We start from the raw sequence: 27,481 nt of genomic DNA on the forward strand, positions 1-27,481 counted from the left end.
AGAATTTTGCACATAGCCATAAGTGCTTGCTGATTACATCATTATTCTAGTGTATATTGTAGTTATTTAGATACTTGTTTTATTATTTTACTTGATGGGCTATAAGTTCCTCGAGGACACAGACTACCCTACTCACCTTTATTATCTCAATGTAGAGTACCAGGTCCTATAATAATAACTGCCATTTATGTAAAGTTTTAATATTGGTTTAAGGACAAGCATTGATCAGGAAACATCCCCACCCCATCCTAACAAGAATGCTTCTCCTGTTAAGGATGGCTGTATTGTATCTACTGGTGCCTTGGTCAGAGGGCACAGACAATTCTTGATTGGAACTGTCCCCAAGATGGACAGGCCCTGGGGAAGGATTCCACCTCTCTGTATTAGTCTACAAAATAGACTTGACAGATCGCTCTCATATTTTTGCCTTTTCCCTTATAATGCAACCTGAGAGGAGACTTTCTGAGATTAGAACCCCCTCAGCCAAAGAAATGGCGGCAGCAGAGGCAATGAGAGAGTTCCTGACGTAGAATATTGCAGGAGCACATGGTTTTGCCTCTTTAGCCTGAGAATAGTGGATAGCATTTCTGGGAAATTTGATTTCCTAGGTAATGTGATCCCAGAAGTTAGTGTTTTAGTCAGAGAAGGATGATTTCTTGGACACCGCTAGCCTTGTGGGTTGCCTCACAAGTAACCCCAAATTTGAGAATCCTGGGAATAGACCTTCCAGAGAGAAAAGCAGAGCTTCTGAGAAATACTCCTTTGAGGGCAAAAAGAGGATCACCCATGAGGTCCTGGTAAGCTGTAAGCTCTTCAAAAGCAGGAACTTTTTGCCTTTCTTTCTATTCTTAGGTCTTTCTATTCTTTGGCACATAATAAGTACTTAATAAATACTAGTTAGCTGAAGATAAAGGGGCAAGAAGGGTTAATGCCATATCACAGGAAGGGAGTAGTTAAAGAAGAGCAGGAGATCAGAACCTTGCCAACCTGCCGCTGTCACAGTGAGCTGTTTAGGCAGTGCAATTACTATGAAAAAGTGGGGTTGCTCTCTAGCAGCTCCAAAACATGTTTCCTGTTCATGGGACTTTAAGCTGTCAGAGTAGTGCCAAAAGGCTAAATTCATTTATAAATCTCTTAGCGGTAAAAAGAGACTCCCAAAATGTCAGTGTTGCTTGTTCAGCAGCCACAAAATGTATTTGACTTCTGGGAGGAGAAAACAAACTACAGGGTAGTGCTATGAGTATGGAAGTCCAATGCAAGACATTGTAAGAGAGCTAAGGATCCACTGGAACGTCAAAGGCTTGCCTGAATGCCAACCGTAAGTTCATGTCCTCCTGAGGGGAACTACTTATAAGTGTTATATGTATTGGGGGGGGCCCTATTTATAGGCTCCTGTGAATTCTTTGTCTTCCCTATTTTCTTTGGGATGAAATAAAGGCTGTCCCCTAACCATATGCACTTGTTACCTTGAGAGCTTGCCCTGGGAACTGAGGACCACATTAGCCACAGGTGTGGAAACCTAGACATGTTATATTTGGAGACTTCCCCCCAAGTAAAATATGGGTGAAGGCAATGAACCAAAGAGAAAAAAAATTACTTTCTTGGGTCAGCCCCCACAATCTGAGTCTTAGGGGCCTTGGATAGATTACATTTGTAATGCAATTTACATACATTAACACATTTGGGCTTCAAAATAACTCTTCAAGATAAGTATTACAGGAATAATTATCCCCTTTTACATTTGAGGAAACCGAGGCAAACAAGTCACACAAACATGCCAGAAACAAGATTCGAACTAACATCTTCCTGACTCCAAATCCAGCACAGTATCCATTTACATTATGCCAGTTCTCCACCTAATAAGCAAATTTAATAAATATTTGTTGAAGTTCTAGTTTGATGTCAAAAAGGATCCTGTTGCTGGTGGGTGCATCAAGATTTGCATGAGGTGGATACAACGAATAAGCTGCAGAGATGTTGTGGGATACTGCTTAAGACTCAACTATGGAGTCTTAAAATTGGCATTTAGTTATTCTGCCAATAGATTTTATATATGTGTGTGGGTGTATACGTATACATATGCATATATATGTAACACAACAATTGTATCTGTTATACATCTATTATATAATTTAGTATTCTCATAGGAATCTGGTCCATTCAGTTTGTCTGAATTATAAAAACTGCACATCAAATGCTCAACTTAATCCATTTAAAAAAAAAACAACCAACTTCTATACTTGAGATGAGAAAATTAGATGACTTAATGCCCACCTTTACAATATAGTCTAATAGAGAGATACTAAATAACGAAGAAAATAAGGAAGGTGAGGACATAATTATAGGAATTCTAGGCTTAAATCATAGGAAACTTTATCCCACCTCCTACTTAGGAAAGGTTTATAGAGTAGTACAAAGTAAACATTGTTTGGCTGATCAAAAACTAATTTGCCGGCTTTTTCAACTCTCCTAAGTTTGTAAGAAAAACTAAGGAGCAATGTGAGGGAACTTTACGAAGATCTTTTCAGTGTGTTCATGAAGGAAAGTTAAAGAAGTAATAACTGTTCATTTTCTCTAGGGATAACTATTGAAGAAATAGAAAAGGTTACAATTCATTCAATTTTGTCATCAAGAAATCAGCTAAGCCCTGGAGAGGAGAAGATGAAGAAGATGAAGAAGATGGAGAAGGAGGAGGAAAAGGAGGAGGAGGAGGAAAAGGAGGAGGAGGAGGAGAAGGAAAAGGAGAAGGAGGAGAAAAAGAAAGCAGTCTATGATCTGGAGGAGCTAACATTGAATAGGGGACACAACATGAAAACAAGTGTAGAAACAAGACATATACAGGTCAAATTGGAGATAATCAACAAAGAGGGCACTCACATTAAAGGCATTTGGGAAAGGCTTTTTGTGGAAGGGGGGAATTTTAGCTGTGATTTGAAGGAAGCCAGGAGGAGGAGATGAGGAAGAAGAGAATTCCAAGCACAGGAGATAGCCAGTGAAAATACTCTGAATTGGGGGGACAGAATGTCTGGTGTGAAGAACAGCAAAGAGGCTAGTGTCACCCAATCATACATAGAGTACATGAAGGGGCACAGCAGGTATAAGAAGACTGGGAAGGTAGGGAGGGGACAGATTATGAAGGTGTTTGAATGCCCAAAAGAAAATTTTATACTTGGTCCTGGAAGCAAGAGGGAGCCTTTGGAGTTTATTGAATAGAAAAGAAAATAACATCATAAGACCTGTGTTTTTGGAAGGTATCTTTCACAGCTGAATGGAAGATAAATGGAGTGGGGAGAATCTTGAAGTGAAGAGACCAACCAGAAGACTATTGCAACAGTCCAGACACAAGGTGATGAAGGCTAGCACCAAAGTAATGGCATTGTAAGAAAGAAGGGGGTGTATATGAGAGATGTTAGGAAATAAGAATCAACAGAACTTGGCAACAGATAATGGGGTACAGGGTTGAGGGTTATAGAATGTTAAGATTAAGGATGATACCTAGATTAGGAGAAGCCTGGGTAAATAGGAGGATAGTGGTATCCTTGACAAAAAGAGGAAAGTTAGGAAGAAGGGAGATCTTGGAGGGAAACATAATGAGTTCAGTTTTGGACATGTTGAGTTTAAGTGTCTACAGGATATCTAATTCAGGATGTCTAACAGGCAGTTGGAGATGTGACACTGGAGGTTAGGGAGAGGTAGGGCTAGATAAGCAGATCTGGGATTCAACAGAATAGAGATGATAATGGAATCCATGGGAGCTGATAGGATTATCAAGTGAAATAGTATATAAAGAGAAGAAAAGAGGGCCAGGGAGTATGAGTGAAAGTGGAGGGTACATGGAACAAGGAAGCCATATCATCAGGAGGGAGACATGCTTCCATGAGTGCAAGAAGATGGAAAGAGCTAGAAAGGAGAAAGTTTAAGATGAAAGCAAGTTTGTTACCTATACAAAGAAAAAATATTCAAATTAATTGTGAAAAAATTATTGAAAAAAATTTGTTGCAATCTGTTATATAAAAGCTCAGGTTGCATACTGATATGTCTGTGAAGTCCACTTAGTGTTGTCTAGACAGGGCATTTTAAACTTTGTCCCCTTTTCACACTGCATGGCCTGAGGGCATGCGCAGTGCAAAGCACACATGCTTTGTGTTCAGAATCCAGGTTGCAGTGAAGTTGCCCGATGCAACATGGGCAAGCACTGCCAAAAACACCTTGGATCCAATTCACGTTTGATTGTGAATTAATTTTTGGTTATTGCATGCACTGTTAGCAAATTTTTCGCAACCCCATATGGGGTCGTAACCCAGAGTTTTAGAAGCGCTGGCAGAATGCCTGGGGTTTTGGTGTAAGCTCTGCCATTTTTTCTTATGCCATTTATGTCCCCAGGCAAATCACTTCTCTCTCTGAGTCTTAGTTTCATTCTGTATAACTGAGAATCACAAATCTGCCGTAACTAACCTTACAGTACTGCTATTAGAATTAAGTAAAACAACATGTCAAGCACCTGATAACCAAAAAGCCCCAGACTATTGCTCAGAAATTATGATGAAACAAAGTAAAGACTGATGAGAAATGGGAAAACATGATTTATACTGTTCTTTACAAATTATTTTCCATAAATATTTATCATCGGATAGTATTTTATCTAGGAGAAATTTCCTTCTGATACTATAGAGTTTACCTTAATAATAAAATTTCATTTTAAGCAAGAGTTAAGTAGAATCCTTAAAAACTCTTGTTTTGTTTTTAGTAAATTCCATAGCTACTACAGGGAGAATTTGCAGAAATCTGACGTAAATGATGCATAGTGAAAGAAAACTGAGTCTGAAATATTCTGTTCTTTTACATTCTTACTCCTGTAATAGAACAGAAATTTTAGCCTAATGCTGCTTGGTTACTGACACTTCAAATGAGATTTAATTAGTTTCTCCAACAAAGCAGTAAATCTTTAAATTAAAGGGTTCAGGAGTGCTTTACCCCGTAAATTTTGTAGGGAAATTTGCATAGGAATAACAACCTTTAAACTCTTCTTTCTTGCAGTTTCCTATACTGACAGCTAAGGTTGCCATTTGACAAATGGCAAAAATAAATATATCTTTAAATGGCCTAAAATCCTATCCCTAGCATTTAACAAAAGAGATTTAACGAGAGTAAAACACTGAAAAATTCAGGGCCCATAATATTAGATAGTCAGGCAGCCAAAGTATAATCATTGTGTGTTTTCTATAAGGAAGTCAAGAGTGTTTTATAAACATGACCACAAACTCTCCTAAGTGGCAAGCTTAGCATTTACATTTTATTGAAGAAAACTGAAGAAAGCAAAGGAAAGGAATAGGAAAGGAAATTAGGCATAGTCTCAACACCATAAGATGGTTAACTATATTGTAAATAAAATCCAGCAGGGGAAGACTACTAAGGTATCTAGGACTTAAATCCTAGAATAATATATAATGAGCGTTCTTTTCATTTCTGTAAGGGCTGAAAATTTGCATCCTTTTACCCTTTACTAACAACCTCTGTTTTCTCATAATATGGACTGGAGTTTACCGTCAGTTCTGGAGGCTATGCTCTGACAGACCCCACCAAGTTGGAAAGTCTTCCAGTATGGACTTGGTGATTTTATATGTGGTGAATGAGAACCAGGCTAGCTAAGCTGGGAGATACATATCACTGGAGTAGACTCAGGGTGATGAATTGTGGGGCCACAGCAACCGTGAGGTTGCCCTCTGAATCCACATAAGGAAGGTGCTTATTGATTACAAGTTTTCAAATGCTACACCAGTCTCATTTCACCAGGCAGGATGCGAGACAGAAGTGGGAGTGTGGGGATGAGGGTAAATCTGGTCATTGTCTAGTTTGAGATCCTAGTTTCTGATCTGCCAGCAAGGGAATGATGAAGCATAAATCAGTTACTCCCGGATTGAAAAAGGGAAAAGAAGACATCTTGGCTCTGCCCAGCCTCAGCGCAATTATAAGCTCTAGGTTCATTTACTGGCTTAGATGTATGGTGGAATGAATGCTGTCTTAGTAGTCAAGAGAACTTAGGTTTGAATCCTGTCTTTGCCACTTCTGTGACCTTGGCCTCAGTTTCCTTTGCTGTAAAAGTTCTAAATCTATGGTCCTATGATTCTATGCATTTATGACCACATGAGGACTCTCTCTCTCCACAAGGACAGATGATTGCTGTTCCACACATTCTCATTTGGCATTATTCTTCTCCATGTCCTTCCATAAATCCTGTCCCAGGTTCTTTCTACAGGGTACCTATGTTGTACAAGAGCTGCTCGTCCACTGTCTCCTTCCAGGGCTGGAGGAATCAGACCTATCCTTGAATGATGCCTTTCATGTCAACCTCAACACAATCTATGAAATACATACAAAATAACACTATGGAAAAGCTGATCAACTCTGAGTATTTTCTTTCTTTATAATTCAGCCCTCATTCATTTATGAATTGCACAGAGTATTCCTTTAGCGAAATAAGATCATTTGAACATACTCAACAGCCTAATTTTGAACTTTTACACATACCATAGTATAAATTATATCCATCTAGATTTTGCTTAGAGCAAGGTACATAAACCTGCAATGCAAGCAACTCCCACGTTCTCTTCTAAATAAAAGTTATGAATGTTATTAAATAGATACATGGCTACAGTGAGGGCTCTCGTGATCTCAAACGCTCCCCTCATCTGTGATTTCATGGCTAAGTCCAAGTGTTGGTCCGAGGCACTCGCCCAGAGTCACACCGCTAATAAATGCCACAGGCAGGCCTTGAATCCTGGGCTTCCTTTCTCCAGGTCCAACACTCTTGTCTACCACTGCTGGCTGCTTCTAAGTGAGCTAGAAATCAAAACTATTATTTTCATTTCAAATGCATGGGGCAAATTCTTCTACTTAAAGGAACCATGTGGCCACAGGTGAATTTTTCATGATAAACAAATTTGGTTTGTTAAAAATTTGGTTAAAAAATTTTTTGGTTAAAAAAATTATAATCACCCCCAAAGAGGCACTGTGATGTCATGCAAAAAGCACTGGCCCTGGGACCTACCATCAGCTGGGCCATTTATGTGACCTTAAGCAAGTCGCTGAAAACTTCTGTGCCACCCTTTCCTTAAAGATAAAACAAGAAGATTGAACTAGATGATCTCCATCCTTTCAGTTCTAAAACTGCGTGATTCTAATTAAAATTTCCTGCAAGTCTGGATTTTCATAGTTCAGGTTCACTTAGTTTAAGGTATGCCTGTAGTGTAAACATCTCTCAGGTGCTTTTCTAAATGCAGGGCTCCCCTAAGTACTTAGCATCATATTGTATTTTTTAAAAGATATAAATTTTCTGGTATTTAAACATTTAAAACCCACCAACAACAATAATAGAATCTATAGCACAGGACAGTGGGGCACTTTTAAAGTGTTAGTAATAGGTGACAGAAACAACACCTACCTTATAGATTTATTTGTGTCATAGCAAGTTACACATGTCATCCATTATAATGATTTTAAAAGATATGTAATTTGATCATGATTTATCTAAAACCACATAATAAGATGCCAAGAAATTATAATTATATTCATAGCCAAACTTTGATTCACCAGAATATTCAGAAAACAGGGTGCACAATACCCTGCTATACCAAGTACTCGAGAAATATTTGTTGTCATTCACGTTCCTTGAATTGTCTGGTTAACCCCCAAATCCCACGTTTCAAAGGCTTGTTAAAAATTGTTCTGGACACCTTTTTGGCTGAGTAAGGGGAAAATACTGAGCATAAGAGGCAATTAAGAATCTTACAGGGTCTTAGAGTTATTACCATGAATAGTAATATTCATGAACAGCAACAAATTTAGATATACAAGATGACAAAGGTTTACATTGAGTCCTTAGTGACAACATACCACACCCTGGAAGCTTTTGTTTAGGTTAAAATAATAAATCCTTAATGCATTTTGTTTTCTTATAATTCAATCTTTATTCCAAAGACAAAAGACAGAATACAAGTGCTGGTTAATTGAGATCTATTGGGTTGGTTGGGTTTTGGTAATTAAGGTTTTATTCTCCATGATACCAAATCAATATTATTTCAACAGACATTTATTGAGTATCTATACTATGTTGAAGGCACTGCACTTGGCATTAAGGATATTCAAATACTAAAATGGACCTCTGATTTTATTGCATGTGGTTATCCCCTCTAATAATACAGATCTGTGCCTATCTTGTGAAATTCTTGTCTGTCTTCCAATAAGTTCTCCACTTACAAGGCCCACCCAATATGTTAGAAGCCTTTCTCACTCCCTTAGAAAAAGCCAATAAAGCACTTGGGCTGTCCTTCAGTTATTTCTTGCTTTTATGACATGACAAGCCTGTATCTTTTTTTTCCCCCTCATATAGTTCTTTCCAGGTTTTCCTACTTCTTAATTCTTTGTATGTAATGTGTTGTGGCCTACTTAGCCTACCATTGCCATCTAGGTGTCATTCATTTTTAATTCTTAAGAAACGATAGCTTTTCATAACTTAAAACAGTAGTAGAATACTGACATTTAAAAGGAGGTATTTATTTCAGGTAGAAGTTTGGGATTATTAAAAGACTGTTGTAGTTTCCCAAACTAATATTGATACTTCTCCTCTTCCTGTTTAATTCTGGGTCTAACTTAATACGTATTTGTAATGTCTATTCAAGATATATACACATACCCTGATGGACAAGCTCTCACCATTCCACTATCTCCTTCTGAAATCAATGTATTGTCTACAGTTGAAGGGTCACCCAATTAGTAAGCTTTGGTGGTAGGGTTTGACCCCAAGGTTTCCTAACTTCCAGTTCAGCGCTCACCATGTCATGTTACTTCTCTGCACAGGGTGTGCTTCCTCCTTTAAAAGCTTATCTCCAGTTTGACTTCCCTTCAAATTCTGTTCCATTTTTTCTGTTCCATTTTAGTCACCTGCTTACAACTAGGAAGCAATATATCTTTAAGCCCCGACATGAAATATGGCTGTCAACCTTTGTTCACACAGAAAAAATTCTTGTCTTTATATTTCAAAACTGTGATTCAAATTAAAGTAATGAGGGATTTCAGAACAAATAAAAATCATTTTTGAGTCATTCAAACGTAAAATTTGAAAAAATTTTTTTAAAAATTAAAAAATAACAAGCTCCCAAATGGACCTACTTTACAAGCCTCAAAATGAGATGAGATCATGGGTTCGTCCTATGGGAGGCTTCTCATTGAACATCCTTTTGTTATCTGAAATATACCAATCCCCTATTTATACTCAAGTGCTAGACTGAAGATCATACCATCAGAGCTAGCAGCAGCTCTTAGTGGCAGAGATTAGGCTATAAGAAGAGGCAGCTTGGTGGCTCAGTGGATAGAGCACTGGGCCTGGAGTCAGGAAAATCTGAGTTCAAATCTGGCCTCGGACGCTTACTAGCTGTGTGACTCTGGGCAAGTCACTTAACCTCTGTTTGCCCTAATCTATTGGAGAAGGAAACAGCAAACTACTCCAGCATCCTTGGCAAGAAAAATTCCACAGACAGTATTTGTGTGCTGTGGTCTATAGGGTCACAAAAAGTTGGACACAACTGAACAGGCTATAAGAACAGAACTCCTTACAGTTATCAACAAAACAACTGTATTAGAATTTTCAAGAGACACCCTCTCTATCTTCATTCAGTACTTGGGCTCGTGGGTAAATGCTTGTATCTCTTTCTTCTTCTGTGACCTATCTTCTTTCCTTCCTTTCTTTTTTTCTTTCTCTTCCTACCTTTTTTTCTTCCTTTCTTTCTTTTTCACATCTGTGATAGCATCTGTGGGACACTCAGTGTAGAAAATCTCTCCACAAATGCAACTTAATAAACGTTTATAACTTAAAGTCTCAAGAAAGTTGCTTTGGTCACTGGGTAAGACTTGCCCATAGGCATCGTTATTAAATGCTAGAGGCAAGTTTCCTGATTCCAAGGTCAGTTCTCTGTATATTAGACTATGCTGCTTCATGTGTCTTATATGTACAAGTTCTATCTTTTTCTTATGTGGACATTTTATTTGCTGAAAGGGGCAGGAAAAGGACATTCATTTGAAAAACAGAAAAAGCATCCTGAGGAAAAACAGAGACATTTTTGAAGACCTGAGGAAAAAATACAAGTACTGAAAAGATATGAATGAAAGCAATTCATAGGCAAAAGTTGATGTTAGCGATTTCTGCAGTGTAGTTTCCCAGCACCTAATTTGAATATGGCTGTTTTTAGTACTTTGGAATTTTTTGCTGGCAAACTCTCAACCAAAGAACTGTTTCAGGACTAGAGGACAAATCCATACGGACTATTTGTATGATGTCTGAGAAACACAGATTTTGGGTTTCTCAGCCTAAGATAAAGATGGATCACTACACACAAGAAAATCTTAATTTCAGGCAGAAGACACAATGAGAATTTAAATTTTGAGATGCCATCTGAGAAAACTAAGAGAAAACAATCAGAAGACAGACTACAGAAGCTAATTCAGCCTAAAAACCAGGAGAACAGGAGTAGAGAGAAGGTCAAAGAAGCTAACAGGAGCTGAGCAAATCTGACAGGAAAGTTCTGTAACTGATTCAGGAAGTTGATCTGATTGGAGCAAAGCCATGATGCTGGAAGCTGAATGAAGAAAGCAGAATCCTATGCTGGATAAAAAACTGGACGGGAAAAACTGCCTTGCCCTCTAGTGCTAGCTATGGCTTGAGAGAGGGGAAACCTCTCAAAGGTTTCTAGCTGATCTTTACTGCTCTATGTCTAGAAAGAAGGGGAAAAAAACCCTTAAGGCTTAGAGAAAATCACCTTGAATATCTTTACAGATCCTAGAACTGAAGTACTTTTCATTTGTGTAAATGGGAAGCATGCCAATAGGGGCTCAGGAGCTACAGCTGAGAATGCAGATGTGTAGTTCCCTATGTCAAGATTATCCCTAAGACTCTGAAGCAGAGTTGCAACAGCATGGAACCATGTCCCTTTGCACTTCAAAAAAACTCCAAGACCTATAATTATGTATACAGGTTGAGGTGAGTGAGCCAGCAGCGGGGCTGGGGGGGGGGTGGGAGGTGCAGGTGCCATATTGGGCACTATTCCCAAGGAACATTTGGAAGTATATCTCATAAAATCTATGAGCAGGGCTACGCCTGGAGAAAACTGACAAATTTTTCTTAGCTGCTTCTCATCTCTTTCTATTCCATTTTTCCTACTTTATAGCACCATCTTGTGCCCCCAAACACTGCTTTCATAATGATGTCATGTGTATATAAATGTATTTTAAGGCTTTTAAAGCAGTTTATTATTATAATATTATTTATATTATTATCATTATTGTTCCCATTTTATAGATGAGGCAGCTAGTGGCTTAAGTGCCTAAAATACTATACTTGGAATCAGAAAGAACTGAGTTCAAATCTGGATACTTGCTAGATATGTGACTTCAGGCAAATCACTTAACTTCTATCCACCTCAGTTTCCACATCTACAAAGTGAGGATAATAATAGCACCTACCTCCCAGAACCATGGGAGGGATAAAAATGAGATATTTGCAAAGTTTTGTAAACCTTAAAGCACTATAAAAATGCTAGCTCTTGTTATTAAATTCTAGGCGGTGGAGATTCAGAGAGTCGAGAGATTTGATTAGATCATCTTCTGATTTCACATCAAGTGCAAAGCATTTCCTCAGTTCCTCTGATTAATTAATACTAAAACACTGGTGATTTAACATGTTACCCTTATCCAGGGAATAATTACTTTCTAATAGTTGAATCTTAAGCTCTGGGGCACAAGAGTATTGGAAGTATTCGGGAAGAAGCTAGAGGTCTTCATGGCACCCTTTGTATTACATCATGTAGACCTAGTTTCACCTATATTTAAATCCAGCCTGGATTACATTTCTCAGACGTATGTATCACTTGGGGAAAGGAGAAAATATTTGGGGTAAAATAACTTTTCCAATACCCTTGAAACCCTATCCTATACACAACTACCCACTTCACAAATGCATGTCTATCACAAAATAATTCCAAAGGAATTATGATGAAAAATGCTTCCTCATTCAAGTCCATGTAATGGACTCAGACCTTAAAAAATAAGTGCATAGCACCTTTCATCAGGTTCTGCACTAAACTGCCAGCAGCACAAGAATTTGAGGAGTAGGGCAATGTGGCTTTGGGAGATAAGCATCAAATTATTTCTCTGAATTAAGGTGTAGTGCTTACATTGATATCAACATGGGAATAGAAAAAGATCCTCGTTTTTTTTTTCTGTTAAAAACCAACTCAATTTTCTTCTCTATCTTACCCAAAGTCCTTATGTTTTAGTCAATGTTTCATTTTTACTGTTTCAAGGTGCTAGAGTTGAGGATACAACTTTTTATTATGTTTCAAAGACAAACAGCCCATTCAGGAAGTTAAATGATAATGCTATTTTACATTTGCTGAATGCAGCATTCATAATTTATACAATTCCCGAGCCTAGCATACAATTTAGACTATTTATTTTTATGGTTCCTTGGAACCACACTTTATCTCTGCTCCAAAATTAACCTACCTACTCCACAAAAAAGAAGCTGAGGAATAATAAATTTCAGCATCTATTTGACTTGTCACAAGTGAAAGCTGAACATATTTGTAATTGTCTCCTTGCATGCAAAGATTCATTGCTGCAACTATATCAAGAATAGGGAATCATTTGTCTTCAAATAAAATGATAGCTATGGAATGCCTCTGATTTTTAATTATGAAACTGCTGTGTTGTACATGGTGGGTTGGTTTGTTGCTTTTAATCAGACCGGTGGCTTCGGTGTAGTTGACTCCTCGGGAGTAACCTTCCTCCAACGAAGCATCTACTGTGGTCCAACTTACAGTCCTAGAGTAAAGAAGTTGTACTTTGTTTTGTTGGGCAGCTAAGTGGTACAGCGGACAGAGTGCCAAGACTGCAGTCATGAAGACTCATCTTCCTGAGTTCAAATCTGGCCTGAGAAACTTACTAGCTGTGTAACCCCAGGCAAGTGACTTAACCTTGACTGCCTCAGTTTCTTCATAGGTAAAGTAAGTTGGAGAAGGAAATGACAAACCACTCCAGTATCTTTGCCAAGAAAATCCCAAGAGTCAGACACGATTGAACAACAATAAAACCTTGTTATGTTAGACTAGAAAACAGTAGTGTATAGATACTCTGATTTACAAAATATCATTTTATTGTGGAAAAGCACAATATTCATCCTTTTTCCTGCTTACTGTACCTAGTAGGATCATTGCTGACAAATGAAAAGACATTATTTTTCCAAGAAATCAAATTTATTTTTCTTCAATTCAAAATGTCATTATACCAATGCTAATATTTTCCTCTTCTCATTGACATAAGTAAAACAGCTTTCCAAATCAATGGCATAAAAGTTTAATGTCAGGAGGTTTTGATTTCAGGGTCAATTAAAGATATTTGACTGGACTGGGTACTTTGGGTTTTCCCCCATAGACCCATTAAATCCTAATACATTTACAAATTCTCTTAAGTCAGAATATAGATGTAAATTTCCCCATTTTCTCTACAAAATGTTGCCAATAAGTATTTCAGAGTCAGAGGAAACCGGGTTCAATTCTACTTATATAAACTTGGGCAAGCTTTATCTGTAAAATGAAAGGGTCATACTAAATAGTCCCTCAAGGTCCCTCTCAAACTCCAATTCTGTGGGAGGCAATAAGGTGATGCGTTAAAGAATAATAGATAGGGATGGTTTAACTGAGGAAAAGTGTTAACATAATTGATTATATCAATAACAAAAGTAACAAAAATCATGTGATCATATTAATAGATTAAGAAAAAACTTTTGACAAAATACAATACTCATTCCTATTAAAAACATGTGAAAGCATAGGTATAAATGGACTTTTCCTTAAAATGAAAAGAAGCATATACCTAAAACCAACAGCAAGCATTATTTGTAATGCGGATAAGCTTGAAGCTTCCCAGTAAGATCAGAGGCGAAATAAGGATGCCAATTATCACCAATATTATTCAGTATTGTATTAGAAATGCTAGCAGTAGCAGTAAAGGGAAAAAAAGAAATAGAAGGAATCAGAACGGGCAATGAGGTAATAAAACTATCACTTTTTGCAGACGATATGATGATATACTTGGAAAATCATACAGATTCAAATAAAAAGTTAGTTAAAACAATCAATAATTTTAGCAAAGCAGCAGGATATAAAGTAAACCCACATAAATCATCAGCATTACTATATATTACCAACAAACCCCTGCAAGAAGAAATAGTAAGAGATACCCCATTTAAAATAACTATAAACAGTACAAAATACCTGGCAGTATACCTGCCAAGACAAACTCAGGAACTAAATGAACATAATTCTAAAACACTTTGTATCAAAAAGTAGATTTAAATAACTGAAGAAATATTAATTGCTCATGGGCGGGTAGAGGCAATACAATAAAAACGACAATTCTACTTAATCTACTTATTCAATGTTATCCCAATTAATTTATCAAAAAATTATTTTATTGAGCTAGAAAAAATAACAACAAAGTTCATTTGAAAGAACAAAATACCAAGAATATCAAAAGAATTAATGAAAAAAAATGTAAAGGAAGGTGATTTAGCAGTACCAAATCTTAGACTATATTATAAGACAGCTAACAAAACTGTCTGGTACTGGCTAAGAAATAGAAAGGTGGATCAGTGGAACAGAGTAGACATACAAAACACAGAGGTAAATGATTACAGTAACCTTGAATTTGGCAAATGCAAAAATTTAAGCTTTTAGGATAAGAATTCTCTGTTTGGTTAAAAAAAGTTATTGGGAAAACTGGAAAGGTGATAGAAATTGGACACAGACCAATATCTTAACACTATTTACCAAAGAAGGTCAAAATGGATACATGACCTAGATATAAAGGGAGACATCATAAGAATATTAGAAGAACACAGAACATATTACCTATCAGATTTATGGACAGGAGAAGAATTTATAAATAGACAAGGTATAGAGAGCATTGTGAGATGTAAAATGGATAATTCTGATAACATTAAATTAAGAAGGGTTTGTACAAATAAAACCTATGTAGCAAAGATTAGAAGGAAAGCAGAAAATTGGGAAAATATTTTATAGACAGTTTCTGAGATAAAGGTCTCACATCTCAAATAAATTGAGAACTTTGTCAAATTTATAAGAACATGAGTCATTTCCCAACTGATAGTCAAAGGATATGAAGAGGTAGTTTTTCCATGAAGAAATAAAAACTATATATAAGTCATATGAAAAAATAATCTAAATCATTATTGGTTAGAGAAATGTAAATCAAAACAACTTTGAGACATCATTTTATACCTAACAGATTCCTAAAATGAAAGAAGGGGAAAATGACAAATGTTGGAGGAGATGTGGAAAAATTGGGACACTAAACACACTGCTGGTGGAACCATGAACTGATGCAGTTTTGGATAGCAATCTGGAATTATGCCCAAAGACTTATAAAACTGTTTATACCCTTTCACCTAGCAATACGATTATTAGGTTACTTCCCCAGGTGATCAGAGAAAAAAGGGAAATAACAACATTCTGAAACATTTATAGCAGCTCTCATGGTGGCAAAGGGAGACAAACTGAGGAGATACCCATCAAGTGGGGAATGGCTAAACAAGGTGTGGCATAAGATTGTAATGGAATACTACTGTGCTATAAGAAATGATGAACTGGTTGATTTTAGAAAAACATAGAAAGACTTGCAAGAAATAAAGCAAAGTGAAATGAGGAGAACCAAGAGAATGTTGCATACCGCAACAGCGATATTGTTTGAAGAACAAATGTGAACTAAGTTACTCTAAATATTATAAATACTCAAATCAACTACAAAGGACCTATGAAGGAAGCTTCTATCCACCTCCAGAGAAAGAACTGGTAAACAGATATATGTATGCATAGCATGGTTCTACATATATGTGTACATCTGTGTCTATACATACATATATACATACACATATACAAATATAAAATCTGTTTCAAATGGTGGTCTTCTCTAGTTTGAGGTGGGGAGAGAGGAGAAAGGGAAGGAGACAGTTTGGAACTTAAAATATAATTAAAAAAAAAACACTAGACCTGTAATAGCTCTGCTATTTACTACTTGCATAATTATAATTGGTTGGGGTAGTAATTAACAAGTGCTGCTATGAATATATATAGTATTATTTAGATATATATTATAAATATATTTTAGGCTTTTTCATTTTTTTTTACTTCCTTGGAATATATACACACATATGTATATGTACATATTCATATGTATGTACATACATATATGTGTGTGTGTATATATATATATACATCTATATATATACATGTGTATGTAAGTATGCCCAGCAGAGTGATTACTAGATCAAAATGTAAAAACAATTTAGTCAATTTTTCTTAATTCCAAAACAATTGGCCCAATTCACACTCTACCAACAGTGTCAAGTGACATCAAAAAAAGAAAACATCAGCGAAATCTTAAAAAGAAAAAAAAAAGTGTCTTGGTTTGTCTGTGTTCCCATAGCCTCCTGTTATTGACTGTTTTCTTCTTTTAACATCTCTGTTACTTTCTGGGATGTGAAGTGACACCTGGGATTTTATAATGTGTGTTTCTTCATATGGTTGATGTTATTGAGTATCTTAGACTTAAGTGCTAGAAGGGACATTAGAGGTAATTTAGTCCAACCCCTTCATTTTAGAGAGGAGAAAGCTGGAGCCAAGGGACTGTAACGATTTGCCCAAAGTCACACATACAGTACGTGACAGACCTGCAATGTAACCCAAGTCATCTGACTCCAAATTTAACACTCTCTTCATTTTAGCTCATTGGCATTACTTCTCTTGAAGACAATTTGCTCAGATCTTTTGACTAGTTATTAGGGAATGGCTCCTAGTCTTATATGTTTATGTCAACTTGTTATAAATCTTAGATATCAGACTTTGATGCAAATCTCTCCCCCTCCCACCCCCCCTCATGCTTCTTTTCTTAAGTCTAGCTCCACTGATTCTGTTTATGCAAAAGCTACTCACTGTTTTCCCTGAAGAAGCTGGTGGCACATAAATAGAGTGATGGACCTAGAGTGAGGAAGATCTCCATTCAAATGTGACAGGACAGACTTCCTAGCTGTGACCCTGGGCAAGTCATTGAACTTCTTCCATTTCCTCAGATGTAAAGTGGGGATAAAAATAGCACCTACATCCCAGGGAGCTCTGCAGAGCTTTCAAGCACTCTGTAGTAATGACTAAAAAGGTAGTCAAGAAAGGTTGGAAAGTATTCTGATTCAGAGACAAGAAACCTGGGCTCTAGTCTCGAGTGCCACTAATTGTCTTCTCATCTGTCAGATGATTATTCAAATTTGTATAGAGCTGTAAAACACTTTTTTTCTCACAATGATCAGGCAAGGTGCTTATCATACCTAATATTATCCACATTTTGCTGATAATGAAACTAAGGTTTGAAGAGTTGAAGAGTTGGGGCTAGCATTTACACTTGATCCCTTTAAGCTCTATAAGTCAATTCATTTTGGTTCAATTGTAAGCTTTTGTTATCTTACAAAGACAGTGTCTGTTCCATCAAATCAGACTTGCCATTGGTCAAGTAGTTATTAAGATGGCTTAAAACACTAATTGACCATCTTTAAGATCAGTAGATTTCTCTCTCTGATTATTGTTCAAAAGACATGTCTGTACAAAAATCTTTTTCTCTTAATGGCTTTTTTCAACCCCAGATTACACATTGAAAGGCTGAAGATGAAGGATCCAGAAAACTTAGCACATTCTGCCTGTGTCCCCTACATGTTGGCAAATGGGACTGTCATTTTCTCAGTGTCAGTACATGTTCAGAATGAGCAAAGATACAGACTGCAATGCATGTGAAACTTTGGCAGCTACTCTCCTAGCTCTTCTGTATCCACTAGGTTAGGTATCTACACGCAGAAAAGGCTGTACTGGGGCAGCTAGGTGGCACAGGGGATAGAGTACAGGCCCTGGAGTCAGGAGGACCTGAGTTCAAATCCAACCTCAGACACATAACACTTACTAGCTGTGTGACTCTGGGCAAATCACTTAACCCCAACTGCCTCACCAAAAAAAAAAGAGAGAAAAGCAAAAAAAAAGGCAGTACTCACACGCTTCTGGTGCAGAGGCCTGGGAACAGTTGGGTTGAGTAAAAGGAAGTAGCAGGGCTAGAAAACATTTTCAAATATGACTTGATAATGTGCTACTTTTCTACAGAAGAAAAAGCCTTCAAATTCTCTATCCTCTCAGACTCTTAAGGAAATTGTACTGAAGAATAATTTCTATCATCCAAAAGCCAAGAACCCAGATATAGAAAAGGTGATGGATTTCCCCATGAAAGGACAAACTATCTCATTATGACAAGCTATTTCGGTTATTCTAGATCTAAAAATACATATGTAAACCCAAGCAACAAAAGGTCTTTTGAACTATAACTGTCTCCAGTTTAAGCAGAAAGAAAACATGAAAATCTGGATTTACAAAACAAACTAGAAGGTGACTTCATTTTACAAAAGTTCCTTTACACTTCCTTTAGATTGTGAAATCCCCAAATATATTTAAAGTAGGGCTCAATTTTCAAAATTAGGATTTAAATGCAAATTTTTAGAAACAGCCTTGCACAATGCAAAGCAAATCAGTAGCTGGGAGAAGCAGCTTTGACTTTGGGGATAATGATCTAAAGGAATCACAGTGAAATAACTAGTATGCTGTTGAAGTTATATAGTAAAGTCAATAGCAAAACATCGATTGCTGCTATAATCTAATAGGTATAAAAAGGCAGACTTAATTAGCACAAGAATGATCAGTTCCTTTCTTGGATCCATACCATAGGAGACTACAGGATACTTACATGGCACTCCTCCCAATCATACTTCATTGTTCCAGTTCTCAGATGACCTATATTTAGCCTCACTAGTTACACACAGGTCTTGCCTCAAGCAACATTCTCATTTCTCAAGTCTTTGTTTTGATTAGCAAAGAACAACAACAAAAACAATAATAAAAAAAAATTTTTTTGCAACATGACCATAGACTAGTCAATAAAGTAAGGGTTGAAAACACAACACCCAGTAGTTTAGTTACTCAATGCATTCATTAACCTGAGGTAACTCCAACCTCTTAAAAAAAATCTGAGCCCACTAAATGGGGCTGATCTAAAAAGGAACCAAAAGACAATGTTTTCAAGTTGAGAGCATGCTGCGGAAAATATTGGCAGGTTTTCCATGTGCAAATCTGAATTTAGGAGGGGCCTTAAATACTCCCCTTGTAGGATTTGTTGCAAACATAAGAGCAGTTAGGCAAGTAAGCAAAATCAGGAAGTAAAATTGATTATAATTGTTAAGTAAAACCAGTAAGTCAAACCTTGTGCGGTGGCTGAATGATACAAAAAAAAATACCATGACAAAAGCCCTAAACCTTAAAAGGTAACTAAAGATAAATGATTTAAAATGTTTAATTTTAAAGATTATTATAAATTGTGAACAGAATCTGAATAGTTTAAACTGTAGGTTCCATCATGTGTCTACAACTTGATCACATCTGTCTGACTAGTTTGCACTTAATTTAGGGAACTGACGTGACTTAATTGCCATAGCAACCAAAAAGATTTTTTTTTTTTTGGTCAGGGGTCCTGCAAATAACGTTCCCTGCACTCCGTGTCCTGCAGTGGTTTGGTGAGCCCAGAGCGGGGAGGGTTCACCTTCCAATCTCACCCTGGAAAGCCAGGTCTGGCTTGTCTCCCACCCCAACACCCTCCGAACTGACAGCAGGGCTGGTACCTCATCCCACCCAAACTCCTTCCTCCTCCTGTCTTCACCCACTGGTCCATCCTGTTCCATTATGCCCTAGAAACACAATCTTCGATGCAGGGATGCTCTCTCTCCCTGCCCAGAGCCACGGCCTCCCCAACAGAGCCCACAGCGAAGATCTCATGCCTCACCACAACCAGGGCCACTACTCCCACTTCCACGTGACCAGGACCTCGTTCCGCTCTCCACCAATCAGGAGCCACCACCGCCCCGAACCTGGTCTCGGACTCTCCAGTTTCGAGGACTTAGCTTTCCGCTCCCCGCCCTCAACCCCTCCCCTTTCCCGCCCCGCCCCATCGGCTCCTCCCACTTGCCCCCAACTCCCCCCGCCCCCCATCCCTCCTCCTCCTCCTCCCTTGGCTCATCCCCACCCGCTCCGCCCGCCTCGGAGACCCCCCTCCGGCCTCGAGCCGCTCTCGCGAGACCTGCGCTTCCTCTCCCCCCTCCCCCCCACGCTGCGGCCGCCTCCCCCTCCCGTCCCACCCCCTACCCCCCTTCCCCCAATCTCTCTTACTCTCTGGCTCTCCTCCCTCCCTCCCTCCCCCCTCCACCCTCTGGGCCGGATCTTGTCTCGCTGAGGCGGAGGAGGAGAAGGAGGAGGAGGCGGAGGTTCGGCCTGCGCAGTGAGATGTTTGTCCGTCGCCGCCGCCGCCGCCATCGCGGAGGAGCGCGATAGAGGGAGCCCAGCCGCGAGTGACGGGCCCGGGGGGAGGGGGAGCCCCGCGGAGCCGCCGCGCCAGCGCAGCCCCCGAGGGAAGGCCGAGCCGCAGCCGCAGCCGCCGGGGCCGGGCCGGGGCCGGGGCCGGAGCCGGAGCCGGAGCCAGAGCCGCCTAAGCAGGAGCCGGGGCCGCGGGGGTCCGGCCGCCTCCCCCACCCCCGTCGTCCCCTTCCCCCCTTTCCCAGCCCGCGGGGTTCGCCGCCCCATCCCGGGAGCCTCCGGTCTCTCCAGCCCGCCCGCCTTCGATGTGACACGGGCGCCCCGGAGCGCGACCTGAAGCCGCCGCCGGAGCAGCAGCAGGAGGAGGAGGAGCAGGGGAGGAGGAGGAGAACCATGTCGAACCTGAGCAAAGGGACGGGCAGCCGGAAGGACACCAAGATGCGGATCCGGGCCTTTCCGGTGAGTCTCTCCTCCGCGCCCGGGGCCGAGGGGCCGGGGGCCCGGCCGAGAGACGCACTCGAGGCCCCGGGCTGAACTCCCCCCAACAGGCCGCAGGGCCGGCCGCTCCCCCCTCCCCCCACCGCCGCCTCTCGGGCCGCGGGGCTGGAACCTTCCCGGCAACGGGGGAAGCTCGGGGGGCGCCCCGCGGGGGCGGGCAGCGACGAGGGGGCGCCCCCGGGCGGTCCTGCTGCCTCTGCGCCTCTTCCCAACAGCCCATTCCGCTGGGCCCGGGCCCGGGCCGGGCGGCGGCGGCCCAGCTGGCGCCCGGGTGCCTGCGCGCCCCCCGCCTGCAGGCCCCGGGGGCCCGGCCGCTCGCCTCTGCCGCCCCCTGCCCCTTCTCGCGGGGGCTCCCAGCGGCGCCTCATTGTAAGCCTGGGCGCGTGTATGCGTGTGTCTGCGTGCGTGTGAGTGTGAACTTTGAAAGGGACATTGCTCAGCTCTTAAAAGTCCTAAAGAGGTTGCCGAGCTTGGGGACCCACGAAAGGAGCGGTCCCGTCTCCCACAAAATGAGCTTTGTGGTCGGTCAAGCTGCCCGGATGCCGTGACAGGTGTCCCGGTTGGTGCTGGGTGATCCCTCCCGGTCGGTCACGTTGTAGGTCCTCGGAGCATCTCTTCTTCCCAGGCACTGGACGGACTCGGGCCATTTTCAACTTCGCTCTGCCCTCGCTCGCAGCCGCCTTGGGGAGGAGGCCGGGAGGGGAAGGTGGGCTTCCTGCACACTGCCCAGGCCACCCTGGAAGTCCCGTCCCCTCCGGGAGAGCTTCACACGAAAGATGCCGAGCAGCACTGGACGTGCTCTGGGGGAGGAGGGGGGAGTGTCATTTGGTTTGTGGGTTTCACTGTACTCTTTTGAGGTCGCATTTGATTGAGCTAGTGACGAACCTGATGTAATAACAGACTACGTATAACTTGCTTATGTGAAGATAATATTAACAGGCAGAAATTTTTCTGAACACAAAACTATAATAACAAAACAGTAATTATAATCAAAACTCTAGCAGAGGAATTAAGAATTGTGTCTGTAAAAGGTGTGTGCAGATATGCAGAGTAACAAAGGAGAGAAATTGTTAATTTTTGTAAGTTTCCAAAAGAAAAAAACTTACTATATGACAGGCTATTAACTATTATTAACTTACTTTACTATGTAACATGATAGTAGCATGGTATTAGTTATAAGTACCTTTTTTTTATTTTCATAGACAAAGCTAGTATTTTAGATTTAGGAGAAGTGCTGGAGAACTTGTGAACTTTTGATCCTGAACTTGTAAAATGCAGTGTATGTAGTTTAAAAATTGGTTATGGATGGGGAGAGCAGCGGAGATAAGATCTCTGTATGTAAAGATTAGGGGATTAGGTTGCATTTATAGTACTTTATAAAGTGTATTTCAATCTTGTGAGGTTGGTAGGGCAAGTATTATCCCCATTTTACAGATGAGAAAACGCAAGTTTCGCAGAGATTGTGACATTCTCAGTGAAGGAGAGCTATTTATTGTGGATAAAAGGAGTTTTGCTGACTGACAGTTCATTAAGTGAGTATGAGAGCCTTTTTTTAGTGTGTGGAATAAGATCGTGGTTATACTGATAAATTGTAAAGGGAGCTCAGAGAGCTTTTAGTCTAAGTTTCTATTACAGATGAGGAAACCAAGGCCCAGAGAGAGCGGAAGCCAATGGCCCAAGTTCACACAGGTCCAAGTGGCAAAGCAGGGATTTGAACCCAGATCTTCTAACTCTAAACATCCACTCTCTGCTACTTCACTTAACAGTCTTTGATGAAATTCATTAGCACCTTTTCCTTGAGGAAAAAAAATGGTAGTGTACTAACATTTCCATTGATGAGATCTTAAGTTCAGTAAGGTACTGCATTTAAATGCATATGAAAATTTTATCAATTTTTTTTTCCCGCAACAAGTCCACAGGATTGAGTTGTAGGAAAGCAGTTGCTTTTTAATTTTAATATAAAAGTTATTACAATATGTCAGATTTTTTAGGAAATAATGCAGTTTTCCAGCACTTACCAGTGACTGTCACATTGAACATTTTGAATTATTAACTTATATTCAGATTTATTATTAAAATACAGCAGCATTCATATTGATAACAGATCTATGTTAGGGTAAAACTTGGTTTGGTGTTCCTACTTCCCTTTTGCCTCTGGTACCTTTGACCATGTTCAAGTCTTTAACCTACTCCTTAGTTTTACTTTACCACTCCTCAGGAAATTTCAGCTATTGCATTAGCTGTAGAGTGTGAACTTTGGTAATTAGCAAGATTTTTGCCTTGTTGTTTGAAACAAAAGTTATTGCAGCATAATGGTCTCATGCTGGTAAATAAAGATATTCTTTAAGTGTCTGCTGTTCGATAGATTCTGGGGTTACAAAGACAAAAATGAAACAAATCCCTTGCTCAGAGAGTTTACCATGTAGCTAGAGGAGACAACATTTGCATTATAGACATATACAAATTAGATTTTTTAAAAAACGACTATTTTTGGGGGGAAGACATTAAATGTAACTTTGGGATCGGGAAAAACTTTAGCAGTTAAACTGAGGCTTGAAGGAAGCTAGAGATTCTGAGAGTCAGAGATGAGGGGGGAGGGTGTATGCTACAGATGGGTATTAGCCAATGCAAAAGCTTGAAAATAGGAGTTGGGGTTCCTTGTGTGATGGAACAGCAAGAAGGCTGGGTTAGCTGGACTGTAGTTACTTTAAGGAGAGTAATGTGAAATAAGGCTGTAAAAGGTTAGATGGGGCTAGGTTGCAAAGAGCTTTAAAGAAGATTTTATTCTTTGTCCTTCAAGTAACTAGGAGCCTTTGGAGTTTATTCAAGTATATCCCAGTTGTACTTCATAAATACTCAGTTCCCATACACAATGACTTGTAATTTAAAAGAGTGTTAAAATACTTACATTTTTCTTTATCAATATCTAGTTCTTAAGTTCTTTGCTAGTGTGGTACCTGTGGCAACACATTAATTACAGATAAGTACCTCTATTGTAATGTATTTCACTGATGACTTATTCATCTTCGGGTATAAAAATTCGACAGACCTTGCTTTTCTTTTCTTCTTGGTTAGCAGCTTTTAGTACTTGAAAAGATAAAGTTGGAGTCACTAGTCAGAAGTAGGGAATGAATAGAAATACCTATAGAGAAAACATTTATGGCCTTATTTAAATCTGTCAACTTAAGTTTGACTGCAGTCATTGTAAATTAATAGAAATTAGGGCTTTAAGTTCTCAGAATTTAATTTCAAATTCTTAACTTCACTACTCCTAGAGAAATGAGATGTAAAAAGATTAATCAGAAAAGTTTTTTTTCACAATTTTTAGTTTTTTCATTTCGACATGTCTGATATTTAAACTTAGTTTCCAGCTCAAAGGCTGATTTATGCTAGAATTTTCAAAACGACTGTGAAGATATTTTCTCTGTGCCATTAGTAAAAGGAGGCTCTTTCCTATTTTTGAGCATATATAAATGCGCTTTACACCAAGTCCTCCTGATGTTTCATTATGTCATGGTGGTGACCTAGAGTTTTTGAATGTTGTGCCAGCAGGGCACAAACTATGCTATATCATGTCAAGCCTCAGAAAGGCTTTAAATTGGGCCAAGATACTGGGTATATCTATTTTCTGAGGACTGACCTAGCTAAGTTCAGAGAGGCTCATCTCCAGATTAGGCTCAGGAAGATTAATTTTTTGGGTATAGTAGCTCTTGTAGACTGTATCTACACAATTACAGAGGAGTTGTGATCTGCGTTGGTGGAGGGAATACCTACACGGATGAAATCACAGATCCTTGCATATTAAAGTATTATAAATGACTTTCAGCATTCAGAACATGACTCCAAAAATTAATGTTTCTTCATTTTGATACTACTTGAGTTTTTAAGCAGTTGTTAGTTTGCCAAAAACTGCTTTTCTCTAAGATGAAAAAATGTTTCTGTTTTGAATAAAGTATTTTTAAAAAAACTTCATGTCTTCTTGTTAAAGTATTTATAAACCTTTTTTTTTGTACTTATAGTAAATGCCAGGAAAGCTTGTGTAGATAGTTGTTCTGTATAGGCACGTAACTATAGAAGTTTAGGGAACCAGAACACGGCTAAAAGTGTTTATAGCACTTCCTTTTCAAATTGATGTTTCCCTCTACTGAACCTTTTAGACACCCTTGCTAAGCTTTTCCCATATGTAGGGTCTGTCCTTCAGACAGTTTGTCTGGGAAACTACTCATTGTTAAATGTCTGCCAGCCTTTCCTCAGGGGTTAGGTCCCTGGGATGATGCTACCTGGGCTGTTTATATGATGCTTGATTAATATGTGTAACTTTAGAGGACAGATAGAACAATATTTTCTTGTCTTCAAGTTGTCTTATCTAGGTTTTATGCTAGGAGGCCAACAAAGAGGGTGCTGTCATCTTTAGGTTTTTCAAAGTAAGGACACCAATTACATGTGCTAGGGACTTGGTATCATATTAGTTAATAGTCAAGACTATGCAAGTCCAAATAGAGAAAGTTCTTGGATTATTATGTCTTTGATTTGAGTTCATCACTTTAGGCTTAATTAGGCAAGATACTGCCAATAGCTGTGGGTATGAGGGAAGAACTTATTAAGCTAAAAGGCCTAGAAATGGTAAAAGAAAAAAGCTTCCAAGAGTGATGAGTGGGGTACAGGCCTCAGCACTAACTTTTCAACTTTTGTGTCTCTCCTCAGATGGAGAGATAGTTCTGCTGTCCATACAGCAAAATTTCTCCTTTAAAGTAACAGCTGTAGCAATAGCTACCTGGAAGGAGAAGAAAGAAATTCCTAGAGCAGGTCAATAATATATAATGTTTATAAATGAGAATCAACTAGATAATAGATACATAGCTTTTAAAAAATTACGGAGCATGCTTTTTCAAATCCAGTTGATGTGAAAATATAATTTTTCAATCAGTTCTAAATCTTTTAAATTTTCAATTTTACTTAAGACTATCTTACTCTAGATATCTGTATTAGGTATTATTAGTACTATTCTGTCTTAGTTGAAAAAGAAAGGTGATATAGAATAGCTATCCATAACAAGGTACATTGTTTTAGAAAATAACATCTTTTTCTTCAGCTGCCATTAAAAGGAGTTTGGATAATTGATCATTTGTATCAGTAATTGAATTCAGTAGTTCTGTAGTAGTTTATGAAAATTAGCTACATGAGCAATACATTGTACTATAGATTCTGTGCTCTGAAACAAAATACACAAAAGCTTCATTAGTTTGGAACCCACGATTTTTTTCTTCAAAAAAAATCTGCCATTTGAACTTTTTGCTAATAAGATAACATTCAAATCCATAAATTTGAAAATAGTAAAATTTTGCTGAATTTTTCACACCCCTAAATCATATAAATTAAAGAAACAAAGCTGGAAGAGGCCTGAATGGCCTTCTAGTACAAGCTGTGACTGACCACAAATCCTCTCTACAAAATATATGAGTAATCCACCTTTTTATTTTTTTTAAGACCTCTAAATACACCTTCTAAATAGTATGAAGTGCCTGTAATAAGTTGGGTAAAATGTGAGTGTGAAAGAACTAGTTGTCATAATTCGCATTTACACAACTTTAACATTTTCGAAGACTTTATTCACAGGAACTCCATGAAGTGAAGGTAGGTGAGGAAACTTTGGTGAGGCTCAGAGACGTTAAGTAACTTATCTGCTGTCATGGCTAGTTTCAGAGATGAGCTCTTACGTCTGTTCACTCCCAAATCAAATTCTCTTTCTACTATACCACACTGTCATTGTTGTTAAATAAGATACATTTATCATGCAAGAAAACAGAAGTAAATTAAAATATCACCTAATGAGAACTTTGGGTAGTTATATACTTATACACAATGCTGTCATTTCCCAAAATATTTTAAAAACATTTTTGAAAATACTTTCAGTGCCAGTTTGCAAAAGCTGCATCAATAAATCAGTCACAATGAAGATTTGGCATCTTTTAGTATACTTCAAAGAATGCTTTAGGTGTTGAAAGCTGTTTCCAAAGAGAAAGTGTCCATGTAGCCATCATTTGAATAAGTGTATAATATTGTTTGTAGACTAGTTTTGAAATAGTGCTTGTTTGGGTCTAAAAATTCAAGAATATTTATTTTTTTTATTTCCATTCACATCTTATATATATATAATACTGTTTCATTCACTGATTGCTTGTTTCATGTACTTCTCTAGGTTATAACTGCTTTAGGGACAGGGACTATTTTTCTCAATCCCCTCACTCCCCTCCCTTTAAAAAAAAACCCTCTACAATCTATCTAGGAGGTAGGAGATAAAGGATTAAGATGTCATCTAATACTCTCACCCAAAGTAATTAGTCGCTCAATCTCTTTAAAACCATAATGATTCTGATTACATAGGTAAATCAGTGGAGGTAGTGAACCAGTGAATATTAAGAAACATTTGAACTTCTGTGTAAAATAAAGTAGAGATTTGATTTTGTGAT

The 27,481-nt window shown here is 38.9% G+C and overlaps 1 protein-coding gene and 1 pseudogene across 1 annotated transcript in view; one reads left to right on the forward strand and one right to left on the reverse strand.

Annotated features, from left to right (window-relative positions):
* LOC110200248 (GTP-binding nuclear protein Ran-like) overlaps positions 1 to 20,513 on the reverse strand; it is a 62,535-nt pseudogene extending 42,022 nt beyond the window's left edge.
* A 307-nt stretch (positions 20,514 to 20,820) lies between these two features.
* Positions 20,821 to 27,481, forward strand: part of CUL3 (cullin 3) — a 109,123-nt gene continuing 102,462 nt past the window's right edge. Inside the window, exon 1 of the mRNA XM_020975481.2 lies at positions 20,821 to 20,972. Within this exon, the coding sequence (XP_020831140.1) occupies positions 20,907 to 20,972 (66 nt within the window). The 5' untranslated portion in view covers positions 20,821 to 20,906. The remainder of the gene's footprint in view (positions 20,973 to 27,481) is intronic.

This window comes from Phascolarctos cinereus, unplaced genomic scaffold (genome assembly GCF_003287225.1).
Source record: "Phascolarctos cinereus isolate Bilbo 61053 unplaced genomic scaffold, phaCin_HiC Scaffold_7;HRSCAF=346, whole genome shotgun sequence".
Lineage (NCBI taxonomy): Eukaryota > Metazoa > Chordata > Mammalia > Diprotodontia > Phascolarctidae > Phascolarctos > Phascolarctos cinereus.